This window comes from Kogia breviceps, chromosome 2 (assembly GCF_026419965.1).
Source record: "Kogia breviceps isolate mKogBre1 chromosome 2, mKogBre1 haplotype 1, whole genome shotgun sequence".
Classification (NCBI taxonomy): Eukaryota; Metazoa; Chordata; class Mammalia; order Artiodactyla; family Physeteridae; genus Kogia; species Kogia breviceps.
The window spans coordinates 154197566-154215360 of NC_081311.1; the positions used below are offsets into that span (position 1 = coordinate 154197566).

The 17795-nt window shown below is 35.3% G+C and overlaps 1 protein-coding gene across 1 annotated transcript in view; it reads left to right on the forward strand.

The window, feature by feature from the left end:
* Positions 1-15525, forward strand: part of FSIP2 (fibrous sheath interacting protein 2) — a 123136-nt gene extending 107611 nt beyond the window's left edge. Inside the window, exons 21-24 of the mRNA XM_059055228.1 lie at positions 6440-6486; positions 9578-9621; positions 12818-12887; positions 15389-15525. Coding sequence (XP_058911211.1) covers positions 6440-6486; positions 9578-9621; positions 12818-12887; positions 15389-15525 — 298 coding nt within the window. The remainder of the gene's footprint in view (positions 1-6439; positions 6487-9577; positions 9622-12817; positions 12888-15388) is intronic.
* Positions 15526-17795: the final 2270 nt, after the last annotated feature.

Genomic DNA, 17795 nt, shown 5'->3' on the forward strand with positions numbered 1-17795 from the left:
AGAATCTTGAAAGTGACAAGACAGAAATGAGTTGTACAAGAGATCTCCATAAAATTATCAGTAAAATTTTCAGAAGAAATCTTGCAGGATGGAAGGCAGTAGATTATATACTTAAAGGGCTAAAAGAAAGAAAACTATCAAGTGAGAACTCTATAACCAGCAAAAGTACCTTTAAAAATGAGAAAGAAATCAGAACATTCTAAGACAAAAAATAAAACAAAAAGCTGAGAAAGTTCATTACCACTAGACATGACTGAAAGAAATGCTAAAAGAAGTTCTTCAAATTGAAAGTAAAAGATGCTAGACAGTAACTCAAAACCATATGAAAATATAAAACTCTCTGCTAAAGGTAAACACAGGAACAAATATAAAAAACAGTATTATAATAATTTTAGTTCATAATTCATCTTTTATTTTCTACAGGATTTAAAAAACAAATGCATAAAAAATAATTATAAATTTATGCTGATGGGCATGGAATATATAAAGCCATAATTTGGGACAGTAATAACAAAGGGATGGGGGTTGATATATAAATCAGTAGAGTCTTTGTATAAAGTTGAGGTTAAATTGGTATCAATTTAAGATAGACTGTCATAACTTTAGGACATTATATGGAATCTGTGTGGTAACAAAGAAAATATCTATAGAATATAAATGAAAGGAAATAATGTAATCAAAATGCATCTCTGCAAAACCTCAACTGACACAAAGGAAGGCAGTAGTGGAGGAAATGAGGGATTACATACTTCAATATATAATAAAGGCCATATATGACAAACCTGCAGCTAACATCATACTCTGTGGTGAAAAGCTGAAAACATTTCCTCTAAGATCAGCAGCAAGACAAGGATGTCCAGTCTTGCACTTTTATTCAACATAGTTTTGGAAGTCCTAGCTATGACAGTCAGAGAAGAAAAAGAAATAAAAGGAATTCAAATTGGAAAAGAAGAAGTTAAACTGTCACTGTTTGCAGATGACATGATACTATACATAGAAAATCCTAAAGACACTACAAGAAAACTACTAGAGCTTGTCAATGAATTTGGTAAAGTTGCAGGTTACAAAATTAATACACAGAAATATCTTGCATTTCTATGCACTAACAACGAAAGATCAGAATAAGAAATTAAAGAAACAATTCCATTTACCATTGCAGCTAAAAGAATAAAATACCTAGGAATAAACCTACCTAAGGAGACAAAAGACCTGTATGCAGAAAACTATAAGACACTGATAAAAGAAATCAAAGATGACACAAACAAGATATACCAGGTTCTTGGATTGGAAGAATCAATATTCTCAAAATGACTATACTACCTAAGGCAATCTACAGATTCAATGCAATCCTTATCAAATTACCAATGGCATTATTCACAGAACTAGAACAAAAAAATCTGTATGGAGACACAAAAGACCCCGGATAACCAAAGCAACTTGAGAGAGTAAAAGGGAGCTGGAGGAATCAGGTTCCCTCACTTCAGACTATACTACAAAGCTACAGTAATCAAGACAGTATGATATTGGCACAAAAAGAGAAATATAGGAGAATGGAACAGGATAGAAAGCCCAGAGATAAACCCACACACCTGTGGTCACCTAATCAATGACAAAGGAAACAAGAATATACAATGGAGAAAAGACAGCCTCTTCAATAAGTCGTGCTGGGTAAACTGGACAGCTACATGTAAAAAAAGAAAAAAAAATGAAATTAGAACACTCTTTTACACCATACACAAAAATAAACTGAAAATGGATTAAAGACCTAAATGTGAGACTGGACACTATAAAACTCTTAGAGGAAAACATAGGCAGAACACTCTCTGACATAAATTGCAGCAATATCTTTTTCGATCCATCTCCCAGAGTAATGGAAATAAAAACAAAGGTAAACAAATGGGAACTAATTAAACTCAAAAGCTTTTGCACAGCAAAAGAAATCATAAACAAAATGAAAAGGAAATGCACAGAATGGGAGAAAATATTTCCAAACGATGTGACAGACAAGTGATTAGTCTCCAAAATTTACAAAAGCTCATGTGGCTTACTATCATAAAAATAAACAACCCAATCAAAAAATGGGCAGACGACCTAAATAGACATTTCTCCAAAGAAGACATACAGATGGGCAAGAGGCACATGAAAAGATATTCAACATTGCTAATTAGAGATGTGCAAATCAAAACTACAAGGAGATATCACCTCACACCAGACAAAATAGCTATCATCAAAAAAATCCACAAACAATAAATGCTGGAGAGCGTGTGAAGAGAAGGGAGCCCTCCACTGTTGGTGGGAATGTAAATTGGTACAGCCAGTGTGGAGAACAGTATGGCGGATCCTTAAGAAACTAAAAATAAAGCTACCATATGATCCTGCAATCTCACTCCAGGGCATATATCTGGAGAAAAACATGGTCCAAAAGGATACATGCACCCCAATGTTCACTGCATCACTGTTTACAATAGCCAAGATATAGAGCAACCTAAAAGTCCATCGACAGAGGAATGGGTAAAGAAGATGTGGTACATATATGCAATGGAATATTACTCAGCCATTAAAAGGAACAAAATAGTGCCATTTGCAGAGACATGGAAGGACCTAGAGATGGTCATACACAGTGAAGTAAGTCAGAAAGAGAAAAACAAATATCGTATAACATCACTTATATGTGGAATCTAGAAAAATGTACAGATGAACTTACTGGCAAAGCAGAAATAGAGTCACATAAGTAGAGAACAAACATGGTTACCAAGGGGAGAAGGGTGGGGTGGGACAAATTGGGAGATTGGGATTGACATGTATAAAATAGATAACTATTGAGAACGTACTGTTTAGCACAGGGAACTCTACTCGGTGATCTGTGGTGACCTAAATGGGAAGGAAATCTAAAAAGAGTGGATATATATATATACATATAACTGACTCACTTTGCTGTACAGCAGAAGCTAACAACATTGTAAAGCAACTATACTCAAATAAAAAAGAAAAAAGATCTTATAATAACAACCTAACATTAAATCTTAAATACCTACCTAAAAAAAGAAAAATAAGCTAAACTCAAAACTATTAGATGGAAGGAAACAATAAAGATTAAAGTAGAGATAAACAAAATAAGAGAATAGAAAAATAAAACCAGTGAAACCAAGAGTTGGTTCTTCAAAACACTGATAAAATTGACAAATTTTAGCTACATTTCCTAAGGGAAAAAAAGAGAGGACTCAAATAGCTAAAATCATAAGTGAAAGAAGAGACATTATAACTGATTTTACAGAAATAAAAAGAATTATGAGTACTGTGATTTTACAGAAATAAAAACAATTATAAGACTACTATTAACAATTGTATGCCAACAATTTGGATAAGCTAAATGAAATAGACAAATACCTAAAAACATGACCTACCAAGATTGATTCATAAAAAAATGGAAAAATCTGAAAAAACCTATAACTAGTAAAGAAATTGAATCAGTAATTAATAAGCTCCTAACAAAGAAAAACTCAGAATCAGATGATTTCACTGGTGAATTGTAGCAAACATTTAAAGGAGAATTAAAACGAATCCTCCTCAAACTATTGATATAAAGTAAACTTCCTCCAAACAAAACAAGAACAAACCTCTTCAAACTATTGATACAAAAATCTTCAACAAAATACTAGTAAACAGAATTCAATAGCAGATTAAAATGATTATACACTATGACTAAGGTTGATTTATCCCAGGAATACAAGGGAAGTTCAACATATGAGAATCAGTCAGTGTAACACAAAACATTAACAGGATGAAGGAAAAAGAAACACATTCTTATCTAAACTAATGCAAGAAAAACCATTTAACAAAATTCAACACCTTTTCATGATAATGACACTTAACAAACTAGAAATAAGAGGAAATTATGTTGAAATAATAAAAGCCATATATGGAAAAACTACAACTAACATTATTGTAGTCAGGGTGAAATCCTGAAGGATTTTCCTCTAAGCTCAGGAAAAAGACAAGGGTGCCCATTCTTATCACTTCTGTTGAGTATATTACCAGAAGTCATAGCCAGAACAATTAGGCAAGAAATAAAAGGCATCTAAATTGGATGAGAAGTAAAGTGAGCTCTGTTCACAGATGGCATTATCTTATATGTAGAAAACCCTAGGGCTTCCCTGATGGCGCAGTGGTTTGAGAGTCCGCCTGCCGATGCAGGGGACACGGGTTTGTGCCCCAGTCTGGGAAGATTCCACATGCTGCAGAGTGGCTAGACCCGTGAGCCATGGCTGCTGAGCCTGCACGTCCGGAGCCTGTGCTCTGCAACAGGAGAGGCCACAACAGTGAGAGGCCCATGTACACAAAAAAAAAAAAAAAAAAAAAAAAAAAAACGAAAAGAAAACCCTAAAGATTCCATACAAAAAAGAAAGAAAACTTTTAGAACAAATAAATGAATTCATCAAAGTTGCTGGACATAGAATCAACACAGAAGAAGACAATTGCATTTCTATACACAATGAACAATCCAAAAATGAAGTTAAGAAAAATTCAATCTGTACTAGTATCAAACAGAATAAAATATTTAGGAATAGACTTACCAAGCAGCAAAAGATTTGTACACCGAAAACTACAAAACATACCTACAGGAAATTAAAGCAGACACAGATTAATGGAAATAGGCTGTTAAGATTTCAATATTACCCAAAGGATTCTACAGATTAAATGAATCCTTATAAAAATATTTAATGACCTTTTTCTGCAGGAAAAGAAAAAATTCATTCTAGAATTTATATAGTATCTCAAAGGACTCTTAACAGCCAAAACAATCTTGAAAAGGAAGAACATACTTGGACTTCCTGATTTCAAAACTTACTACAGAGCTATGGTAATCAAAACAGTGTGGTGCTGACATGAAGACAGTTATGTAGACCAATGAAATAGAATAAAGAGCCCAGAAACAAATCCTTAATATATGGTCAAATAATTTTTGATAAGCATGCCAAGACCACCCAATGGAGAAAAAACAGTCTTTTCAACAAACAGTGTTGGGAAAACTAGATAACCACACACAAACAAAAATGAAGTTAGACCCTTACCTTATACTGTGTATAAAAACTAATTCAAAATGGATCAAAGACCTACATAAAACTATAGAACTCTTATAAGAAAACATAGGGGGAAAGCCCCATGACACTGGATTTGACAATAGTTTTTTGGGTATGATATTAAAAGCATAAGCAAGTAAAAGAAAAATTAGATAAGTCTTAATCAAAATTTAAAACTTTTGTGTTTCAAAGGACAGAGTGAAAAGTCAGCACATAGAATGGGAGAAAATATTTGCAAGTCATATGTCTGATAAGGGATTACTATACAGAATATATAAAGAACTCCTATAACTCAACAACAGCAAAAAAACAAACAACCTGATTAAAAATTGGGCAAGGGACTTGAATAGATACTTCTACAAAGAGGATGTACAAATGGGCAATAAGCATGCGAAAAGATCCTCAACATCACTAATCATTAGGGAAATGCAAGTCAAAACCATAATGAGATGCTACTGCACACCCATTAGGATAGCTATTATCAAAAAATTTTTCAGAAAATAACACGTTGGCAAGAATGAAGAAACTGGAACCCTTGTACAATGCTGCTGGGAATTTAAAATGGTGCAGTCACTATGGAAAACAGTGTGAGAGTTTCTCTAAAAAGTTAAATATATAGAGTAACCATATGATCCAGTAATTCTACTTCTGGGTATATACCCCAAAGAATTGAAAATGGGGACTCAAGCAGATATTTTTACACTCATATTCATAGCATCATTATTCACAACAGCCAAATCATGGAAGCAGCACAAGAGTCCATTGATGGATGAATGGAAAAACAAAATATGGTACATACATTCAGTAGAATATTATTCAGTTTTAGAAAGGAAGGACATCCTGACACATGCTATATGTCACCTTGAAGACATTACGCTAAGTGAATAAGTCAGTCTCAAAATGACAAATATTACATGATTCCACTTATGAGATATCTAGGTAGTCAAATCACAGAGGCAGAAGGTAGAAGATTGGTTCCAGGGGATGGAGAGAGAGGAATATGCGGTGTTAGTATTTAGGAGTACAGAGTTTCAATTGGGGAAAATGAAAAAGCTCTATAGACGAATGGTGGTGATGGTTGCACAATAATGTGAATGTACTCAAGCATAGAACTGTACACTGAAATATGGTTAAGATGGTAAATTTTATGTTATGTGTATTTAACCAAAATTTTTAAAGTTGGGAAAAAAGAATCAATTTAGAAATAATTTGCATTCAATTTGGAAACTCAGTGATACACTCTTCCATGTTTACTTCCATATGAAGAATGACTGACAGATTGTTCTTTTACTTAACCAGTAATTTCTTGATTCATTAAATACACAAAAAAATTAAATATATTTTTTCTTTTGTTTCAGTGAGACTGAAGATTGTATGGCAGATAAAAGTACTAAAATTATGGCAGGTTGGATTTTTGTATTTTTGATTTAAAGTAGAAAATATTCAAAAGGACACTCTACTGCTTTGAACAGTTTTTTTAGTTATCAAACCTGAAGTTGATACATTTTTTTTTCCCATGAGCGTATCTACTTCTGGAAATGATCCAGTACTACATCACGCAGGTGTTAAAATAAGTCAGCTAGTTTGTCTTATTAATGATTTTGGTCAAGAATATGGTATGATGATATGAATTTATATTTACCATACTCCTGTGAGAAATATTTACAAAATCAGGGTATATCATATGATAGTTTCTAGCTGAACCAGAACCCATGATACTAGGATTTAACAATTTCTTTGAGAAGTTATCCTTCATTTGTGCTTAACCCTTTCAAAATGTACCCCAAAAAAGGCTTTAAAACTAAATTTATTTGCTTACATTTAAATATGGCTACTGTGGACCTCACTTTGTTGTTGTTGTTTTAATCTATAATTGTACTGACTGCTTAGAACATTTGTGTGAGGACTGTTTGGCACTCTGTTGAAACCTCAGAAGATTAATGTGGTTCTATCAATGGTAGCATGCCCAAAATTGAGTGTCACGTTTACTATAAAGTGACCTTGACATTTGAACCACAGGTTTACCCTGGCTATTTCAAACATACAACTCACTCAGGTTGTTACTTAAGAAACATATTCTCTCAACTTGGAAATGGAAATCATTTTTATTAAGATGGGATTCATAGAGTAACAGTAAGCATGCCAAAATTCTATAAATGTACCATAACCAGGGGTCAAAATAATCACTGTATGATTCCTGTATTATGGAATCCTAGACTGCTAGAGTTAGACAGAAATCACTTACTATAACACCCCTCATTGTTTACATGAGGAAACTCAAGCTCAAGGTGAGAAAATGTCCAAGATTACTTTGAGTCAGAGGCAGAACACAGTCTAGATCCCAATGCTCCTGACCCTAAATTCAGTGTTTTGTTTTTTCCAACTTTGTTGCAATGATCCAGCTTAATTCTTATATCCTTCAGTAATATTGCAGCTGTCCAATTCAATCGTTTATTTATTCATTCATTCAAAGATTTTACTGAGCACCTTCTTTGTGTTCTAAAATCCCATGTGTGAACAAAACTGACAAAGTCCTTGATCTCAAAGAATTTACATTGTAACTTGAGGCAGGGCATCAAAGATAATACCAGGTATAAGTATTTCCCATCTCATCTGGAACAAAAGCCAAAGAACTTACAATGGCTTGCAAAACCTTACATCATCTGGACATCACTCCAAATTCCTATTACCTCTCTAACCTCCTCCTCTGTTTCTCTTTCTGGCTCACTCTGCTCAGGCCTCACTGACCTTCTTGCTGTTCCTCAAATATTCCAGGGATTCAGGGACTTTGCACTTGCTGATCCTCATGCAGTGCTCTTCCCTCTGTATCTACATTGCTCATTCCTCACATTCAGAACTTTGCTCCAATGTCACCTTCTCAGTGACATCTTCTTTGACCACTTTTTGAAATTGTAACCTCATTCTCAAGATGGCACTACATATTCCACTTCTTTGCTATTTTTCTCCCTAGCATTTATTACTATATGCCAGACTGTATGTTTTAATTAATTGTTTTTCACTACCTCCCTCCAGAATGTAAGCTCCATGAAGATCACAGCTATATTCCCAAGAGCCTAAAACAGGCATATAGTAGGAGGAGGCAGTTAGTAAAATAGGAGAGACTATTGGAATCTAAGGAGGGTGCACAATAATTCTGTTTTGTTATGTTAAGGTATTAGATATTAGATATTTAAGTTGAGGTATCACATAAGTAATAGGATATTTCAGTCTGGAGTTCAGTGACAAGCTTAGGGTTGAACACATACATTCCTAATTTGAGTTTATAGTTTTATATAGAATATGGGAGAAAATCTCAAATAAATCTAATTATGTTAGATCCTGAATTAGCAGGAATTTTTCTGTGACACTTCATCAAAACAAATTCCTAGTATATCCTGGAAAGTTGATAGCCATCTAATCTGGAAACATAAAAACTGGTGTTTGGAATAATAGTCCTGGTAGTGAACCCAAATGTCCTCAGTCATTTAAAAGCAAAAGTCAGTTCAGCTATATGCAGTATAGAGTCAGACACTTTAGAAATATTATCAACCAACAATGAAATTTTACCAATTTTCTCAGATAAGTCAGATGAGTTAATTGAGTTAATTGAGGTTTTACTATTTTTTTCCAGAACCTACATTGACTCAAAGGGTAATTCAGAGAGTAATCACATGTGTTGACTCTTGATGATTGCATGTCTATAAAATGCATACTTTTTACATATGAGATATCTCATTGAGTCCTCTTGAGAGACAGGCAGGAAGATAGTCTTATTCACATTCTACATAGGAGGAAACTGGGAGAAAAGTTAGATTAAATTTGCCAATATTCACACAGCTCTAAGTAGTGAAGCCAAGACTCAAACTCGGGTTTTCTGACTCCCTAACATGTTAGCTGGGGTCTTTATGAAACTTATCTCACAGTACCATTTCTACCTCCTTGGGTTGAATTCTACTGGTGTCTTGACCTCCCCTGAAATTTAGGTAACTTTTAGTTCTGTGCAACTCCACAAGGTTTCTTCTTGGTATTGCCTCAAAATTCTCCTGATTTTCACTCAGAGTATTTCATAAGACTAGCACCTTCTTCTTTGTTCCAATTATCTGCTTTTAATTAGCTATGTAGAATCAAAGAGTGTTAAAGCTAGAAAGGCCCTTAGGAATCACCTACAGGGTAACTTCTCATTTTACATGTAAAATAAATAGGCCCGTAGAGACTGAGTGGCCATGTATAGATGTATACCTACTAAGTTACAGAATCTGCCTTTCCTACCACATCACACTTCATCTTTCATAATTTCTAAAAGAAGGGCTAAGATATGCCACAGAATTCTAGCGATCCCACCTATTTCAGTTTTGTTCACATTGTCTGTACACTAAAAATAATAATAATTTCTTCTATCAGCCTAAATTCTATGACTTTTTGGTGAAAAACAAGATCAGATTTGTGTCAACACTATTTATGCCTCAGAAAAAATACTATTTTTCTCCCCTCTACAGCAAGTTCTCGGGAACAAAGGCCAGAAAATTCAAACAATGTTAAGGTAAATATTTTTCAATATCCTCTAATTAGAATACATGGAGTCCAGGTGAACATAGCCCAATTTTCAAGGTCAAACCAGGAACTACGTGGTGCTATTTGAGAGGCATCAGGAAGCATTCCCCTATTTGCAATTTCTTCATGCTCAGATCTCTCCTCCTGGTTGAGACTTGTTGGTGGTACCCAAGAAATCTATTAATTCTCACCTTAGGGTTAAGTTATCATTCCTTGCTTAAGTGCACAGGATAAGCCACTGTTCCTCCCTAGCACCTAATTGCAATTACATTCCTTAGCTCTGTTACTGCAGTCTCTGGAGGAAATCCTAGAGGGAGTGAGTCACTTGGCCCTGCCTAGGGCAGGTAGACCCAAGTGAGGGACTTGGTGGAGGCAGAGAGGAAATACAAGCAAAAATGGAAGAGAGTAGTTTATAAGAAATAATTGCTGATTCCATCTATTTCTTTGTATTCCTAAGGACTGACTGTCTAAAGGCAGTTTTCCAAAAGGCCCAGTTGTTCTCCAGTGTAAACTCAGAAAGTGTCCTCTTTGCTAATCCTTTTTAGAAAGCTTCCAATGAGTGCTCAAGCTACAAATCCTCTTCTGTTTTGTTTGTTTCTTGGCTCAATTTAATCCCATTTTTAAACAAATCTCCCCACCCCCATGATATTACAGTCCATCGATTATCCAGTCACTTCTCATTATCAGAGTAATTTTCAGAACCATATCTTACAACCCATACTTAAGATAACTTTTGCCACATATCTAAAGATGCTGGGTTAGTTCCTCACTCAACCTAATCTTCATTTTTGAACATAAACATCTATTTGATAACCTCAGGCTGCACTTAAGCCATATTTTCCAAGTAAAATCATATGGCACTAAAGGGGAGACAATCTCTAGTCTGATGACAGTCCATTCCTTGTGCCAAAGTGAATTGCAGGCTAATCTGGACCCTTTTGGTTCTTGCCCTTTTCCTTGCTTACTGCTTTTTCCATAGTAAAACTATAACTAAAGCTGTTATTCAGTCCAGTTCTGAGTAAGGTGGAGTAAGCACATTCCACCTGTATCTCTCACTGATTAAAACTAAAAACTTTGGACAACTACTGAGGGTTCTCAAAAGTAAATAATAGCAGGAGTTTGAGGAGGGAAATCAAAACAAAAAATAATACCATTACAAGTTTCCTGGGTTTTTTCCTCTCACATCTCCTAGCATAGACCCAGGGCAGTTCAAATCCTGTAATTATATAGAGGGAATGGAAAATAAGAAAGCTCCAAGAGAATCCACTGCTCTCTTACCAGAATTAGGAAGTTCCTATGAAATGGAAAATAGGGAAGCCCACTTCTTCCCCCCTCTTCTGCTCCTGCCACAAGGTAAGTTTCAGCCATGAAGCTACACAACAATGGCAGCAAAGGCTGTGAGGCACTTAAGACTGAAAGAAAATCCTTCTGACCAGAGGAATTAGGAAAAAGGCTCCAGTAACCTGAAGAACATTAGGGGGAAATGTGCTACTTTTTTCTCTGCTTTCTCTTGTTAATTTATCCCAGACATGGATATAGTCATGGGATGTGTGAGACAGCACACAGGAAGGCTAGAAGCACACAGCATTCTAGGCATAGAACCAGAAAAGGGGACTGCTGAGAGTCAGAGACACTAAAAGAAATCAAAGAGAGGAGGGATATCAAAAAAGGAATCCCTCCAAATCTGTTTATAAATTGTCTCCTGAGATGTGCATGCCAGGAACTGACCTGAAGTTCTATAGACAAAAGGCTATGAGAACTTGAACTACAGACTTAATAGTGGTATACACGAAAAAATACCACCGAGACTTTGAAAACTGAACTTACATTGGAACCACAGCCATAGAAGGCAGAGTAGGATGTGTAGTCTGAAACTTAATGGGTTAATTACATACTTTAAAAAAATCAACCTTCTACAAAGGATTTTAACAGTTCTTAGAATCACATAAATTGTTTAAAATGCTCAGGATACAATCCAATATTACTTAACATACAAAGAACTAAGACAATGTCTACCACTTTCAAGGGAAAGGACAAGAGATGCCAACTCCAACATAGCCAAGATTTTGAAATTTTCAGACAAAAACCTTAAGTGATTTTAACAATGTTCCATGAAGCAGTAGCAAATACCCCTGAATCTAATGCAACGCTAGAAGTTCTTAGCAGAACTTAAGTATATTACTCATCTCATAAGTAGGGAGCATCTGCTCCCTACTTATAGATTAGGGATTATCAACTCTAATTCTCACAAATTAGAGCCATGATTTTTTTCAATATCAATATCTGCCCCACCCTCAAGGATTTCAATTCCAGTGGTGGTATGGGACCCAGGTATTCATATTTTTAAAAAATTTTCCACAGATAACTCTACTGTGAAGCCAATACTGAGAATAAATTCTTTAGGTAGTCTCTGCTCCATTTTTTTCTTCAGGCATCCTATTCAAAATACTTCAATACATAAACTACCTCAAGTCCTTTTGGAGGAATTGTGGTAAAACTCATTAATATCTGGTAGTCTTTACATAATCTATATACAGTACATTTTATGTTACATGTATTTAGCCTTACTTCATTGACTTTTACTTTTTAAATTGTTAGCATTATAGAATAGTTACAGTGAAACCCAGGTACCTGTCCCAGGCTATTTTATGCCTTTCTGGGACAATTGCTCCCTTTGCATTCAAAGATATGATAAAGACCTACAGAGTAAAACCGGTACCTGAGCCATGTTCCCTGCCCTAGCTCCACACACCCACTTTACTTCTCTAGATTCCAAAATTGCTAAAATTTCCATAAAAGGAAATTGGGCTTATATAGTAAACATCCATTTTCCTTCTCTTATCTCTATTATCAGAAAAGAATTTATAACTTACTTCTCATTCCAATTTATCCAAAAGGGGAGGGGGTAGAGACAGAGCTGAAATTTTTTGTCACTTTTAACATGCCTGAACCTTTAATCATCATTTGGTAGCCAAGGCCCATATCTATGATAAGGGTCAATCCTAGCCATCACAATTGGCAAAAAGTATGAGTCTAAGTCTCAGAGAATAATTATTTGTGACTGCAGAACACAGAAATTATATAAAATGCTGTAATGATTATGCTATATCTCGAGGATTTCTAGGTATCTCTAGTGTGTAGTATCCAACAAAAGATCGAGTCAATACTTTATTTTGTCTTGGCAGTTTATCACCATATTTGAAGGAAACAAGAATATTCTTGGTAGTGTGAATTCCTCAAAAGAAGTCATTTCAGGTACAAAATATACTATCCTGGGCTTCCCTGGTGGTGCAGTGGTTGAGAAGTCCTCCTGCCAATGCAGGGGACACGGGTTCGTGCCCCGGTCCGGGAGGATCCCACATGCCGCGGAGTGGCTAGGCCCGTGAGCCATGGCCGCTGAGCCTGCACATCCGGAGCCTGTGCTCCACAGCGGGAGAGGCCACAACAGTGAGAGGCCTGCATAATGCCAAAAAAAAAAAAAAATATATATATATATATATATATATATATATATATATATATATATATATATATATATACACACACACACACACACACACTATCCTTTTAACATTACTCCTAGAATGGGTAGTTTCTTCCTTGCAGTATTGACATGTATTATCAATATGAGATTGCTATATATAAAAATATAAATAGTAAGATATTATTTCCATTTGCAGTTTACTATGCAATTCTTAAACCAAAGGAGTAATAGGTAACGGAACTAACGTTGAATAGGTATCAGCTATCTTCATTTTACTAAAGAGAAAGTGAGAGGAGGTTACTCAAGGTCACCCCAAGCTAGTAAGCTGCAGAGCTGGGATTCAAATACAGATCTGCCCGTCTTCAAAGCCTAAGCTCATTCAACATGACCACAGTTCACATAATCAAATGTTCACAGGAGCTAGGTAGGTAACAAACAATAGCAGTATTTTGAGCAGGGGTCTGTGGTCCACTGGAGATGGCATGCACCATTTAAAGAAGGGAGCTGTTACTCAGGTCCAGTCATTGGCATGCTGGATTGTTGCTAGGCCTTCTAATTCAGGTCCTAGCATTTTTCAAAAGAAACTGGAAATGGAAGTTATATCTGAAAAATCCTAACTTTCAAGTTTTATCAAGTAATGCAAAACACTTTATGGACCAAACCAAACTTGTTCATATCTCCTACACCATATTATATTCCCTCTGCAAGTCTTAGAGCCCTAATTTACAAATGAGAAAATGGAGTTAAATAACTGTCTGAGGTTATACAGCCAACAAATGGAGAGCTTTTAGGGCTCAAAAACATATCTTCTGACTCTGACCCAACATTCTTTCTTCCCTCTACATTGTGGTTCCATATAGTTGCCATTGCATCCCAGAATTATGTCCTCAATGACAAAGATAGCTTAAAGTTTTACTGTGAAAAGAGCTATTAACTGATAAACACAAGGGTTCACTATTCTCTCTGGGAATGATGCTATTAACCTAGGACACCAGCAACCCACCAGTCATCTAATAGTGAATGTGGATTTGCGCAGAGTCTTCATTGTGTTTCTAGGAACTGCTTTATACTGGAACCACCCAGAATACTTTTTAACAATGGACCCTCTCTAGCTAGCTAAGTTAGCATCTTGGAGTAATGATGCCCAAGAATCTGCATTTTAACAAGACCACCAAGTTTTCAGAACATTAACTCTTACCTCTCCTGCGAGAATTTCAGAAGCCTTGTATCAATGCCTCAGTTGTGTTAGTAAAATTTTTATCTTGCCTTTTCAGGATATACATCATTCTCTTTCATTCATGCTTTTGTCTTATCTGCTGTAGATTTTGGCTTTTTCCTTTTTATAGCACAGTAAAAGCCTAAACATACATTTTTATTCTTTATTCTGTTGGCTTTCTTAGTTTTAAATCTGCTGTTGGCTATCTTAGCTTTAACAATAGAAGATTACTTTGCTAGAAAAGACAAATCTAGGTAACTGCAAGAGGTATAGTCATGAACTTTGGCATGTACTGGAATTAAGAAAAGATGGGCTTTTACTGTCATGTGTGTTTTCATGTCCTATCACATCCTATCATAAAGTTTCAGAAAAGTACATATTTACTTCTCTTTACATGTAAAATATTCATTTTGTTAAATTATATTATGATATTCTGAGAGTCCATGCCCTGAAGAAGTGGTATAGAAAAATGAATCCAAATAGAAATTTTTATTATCTATACAGTGTTCTGTCACATGACAAAAAAAACCACTTGAAGTTAGTCAACTAAAATTTTACCCGAAGTGGTGAGAAATTATAGCAGTTTTAATGCACTCCTGTTTTCAAGTGAGCACTCTGAAATAGACACCTTCACTGTATAGCACTGAAAGTTATTTTCCCTTGTGAGTTTAGCTCATCAGACTTTTTCAGAGGTTTTTCGGCTAGAAAAAGAAAGGTATTCTTTGTACACCTGATTAACGAAGTATCAGAGTATAGCATATAATAATGCCATGAGAGTCAGAAAGCTGTTCCCTGTCCAAGCTTGGCCACTCCTCATGTGACCTTAGGCAAGGTTTCTGACCTCGCCAAGATTCATATACAAAAATGGAGATATTTTTCCTGTTTCCTTCACAGGAGTGTTGGAAGAATCAAATCAAAAAAATCTTTCTTTTTTAATCCCATAAATTATTCTAGAAATGTCAGTTTTTGAATTCTAAATCATCAATTGTATAGTATAGCTGCCTCAACTAGAATGTCTAATAAATATCTATACTACATTTTTTGCTTTGTCCACAGAAACTCCCGAGCCTAGTATTCCTAAACAAGGATCTAAAATGCTGGCAAAGTTATCTTCAGCTCTGTCAAAGGTGTTTTCTCGAACTAACACCAATATTTCCAAATCTTCCTCACCACCTCACCGGGACAAGCACTGAAGTTTCTATACCTGATATAACTATGCTTACTTCCCTTAGAAAATAAAATGTTTTTTAAAACATAACATAGTGTCCTGTAAGATGATTCTTGTAATGCTGAGCAAAATATTAAAAGCAAGAGACGTATATTAGAGACCTGGGTGAGAGAAAGTTTTGATAATGCTTTTGATAAGCATTTTGGTATAAGAAGATGCTGAGTGCTAGTATTATTCAATACATACATGCCATGGAGATAAAGAGACAAAAAGTGTACCTAGTAAACCAGTTAGCCCTCATTACCCATCAGAAAATGAACTTGAATTTTTCCTGTTAAATTTTTAGAGGGTATGTTCACCAAAATAGTTAGCAAACTGAGATGAAACTCAAGCTTAATTCTATGACACAGCTATGAAACTGACTGGTTCACTATAAAAGATGTATTTGGATGTTCAAATAAAAGTATACCACCTGCAGATAAAATTTCATCCGTTTATAAAACACCTCCCAAAAAGATCCAACTATGGATAAAGCACCATCAAGAAGTAAAGAATTGGGACTTCCCTGGTGGTGCAGTGGTTGAGAGTCCGCCTGCCGATGCAGGGGACACGGGTTCGTGCCCTGGTCCGGGAAGATCCCACATGCCGCGGAGCGGCTGGGCCCGTGAGCCATGGCCGCTGACCCTGCGCGTCTGGAGTCTGTACTCCGCAACGGGAGAGGCCACAACAGGGAGAGGGGAAAAAAAAGTAAAGAATTATTGTGCAGAAAATATTATACATAAAATTACCCCGTGACTAAAAATCCGTTTTATGACAAGGTACCTTTTGTGGATAAAATACCATCAATACACAAATTGTTGTCAATAAAGTTATTAAATCCTTTATATAGATACCTTATATGAATATAAAGATTCTGTTTGTAAGAACATAAAAAGCACTGAGGAAAACTTAACAAGATGGATAGTTAGTGCTATCTATTTTTTCAAAATCAGTTAACTTGCTACTTTGTGACATGGATCCAACTTCGTTCAGCATCTTTGCCTCTGGATTCTAAAAGTCTTGTTTAAAAGATAAAAAAGGTGGACCAAACAGTAAAGAATTTCAGTCATCATCACTATCTACCCTAATGCTGACTCATACCTTTTTAGAGAATGTGGTACCTTTTATCTATAATCTTCTTGACAGTAGCCAGTGCTAAAGCAGAAACATCTGAGAAAATTTTGTTTCACAAAATTGGATTTCCTTTAATAAAGTTAGTCAGTGAGGTTATGACAGATAGCTCCAGAGGGAAAAAATGTAATTATAAAGAATTTTTACATTCCAGTGATGATGAAGCTACTCAGTAATGTAGTCTATTTATAATAATCTCTTATAAATTGTTTGATCTCAAAGATTATACAAAGTGATGTACCCTATAGATGTAGACCTTTTCAAAAATGATAGTTGATGAGAAATGACTGGTGGTCCAGATCAAAACAATTTTCAGGAGAACTAATTCTTCTAGTGTGCATAAATTGACAGTGGTATTGAAAGTATCCTTACAGATGTCGTCCAAACAAACCACTGATGCTCCCCAGCTTCAGAAATCACATACTTTTAGGTTGCCTTTTAACATAACAGAAGATTTTAGTGTAAAATGTTTTTTATCAAAGTTTTCATCCATGTTTTCAAAAGTTGATAAGGAAATAAGCAAATCTTTAGCAGCTGAAATGCACTCTGATTTTAAGGCATTCTGGTTCACATACGTCTCTAATTAAAGATTTAACATATAAGAGTAATGTACTCTCTGATACAAGGTTTTTAATGATAAAGGAGATTTCCAATTTTCTCCAACTCGAGAAAGAAGCATAAAGTTCAGAATTCTTGAAGCTGTCAAAATTATGGAAAAAGTGGTTTAAATTATTGATTAATTTAAGTTCTAGGAAAAACCTTAATCCCGAAAAGCTTCTGTTATGTCATGTGTTAAATGAAACTTTGTGACTGTTTAGATAACTTAGTGGGAAAAAAATGCATATTACCTGATAAAATTTGTAGTAGCTTAAATTTCTATAAGTAACGAGCTTTTGATTCTGAAGAATACCTCTTAATCCATAAGGCATGGGAATGAGTTCTCAGGTTGTTGACTCTGTTTCTGTTGTACAGAGGCTGGCAAACCTTTTATGTGAAGGGCTAGATAGTAAACATCATACTTTTGCAGGGCATAATGGTCTCTGTCAAAACTATTTCATTATGCCTTGCTAGCACAAAAGCAACCATAAACAATATATGAATGAGTGAATGTGGCTGGAATTCAAT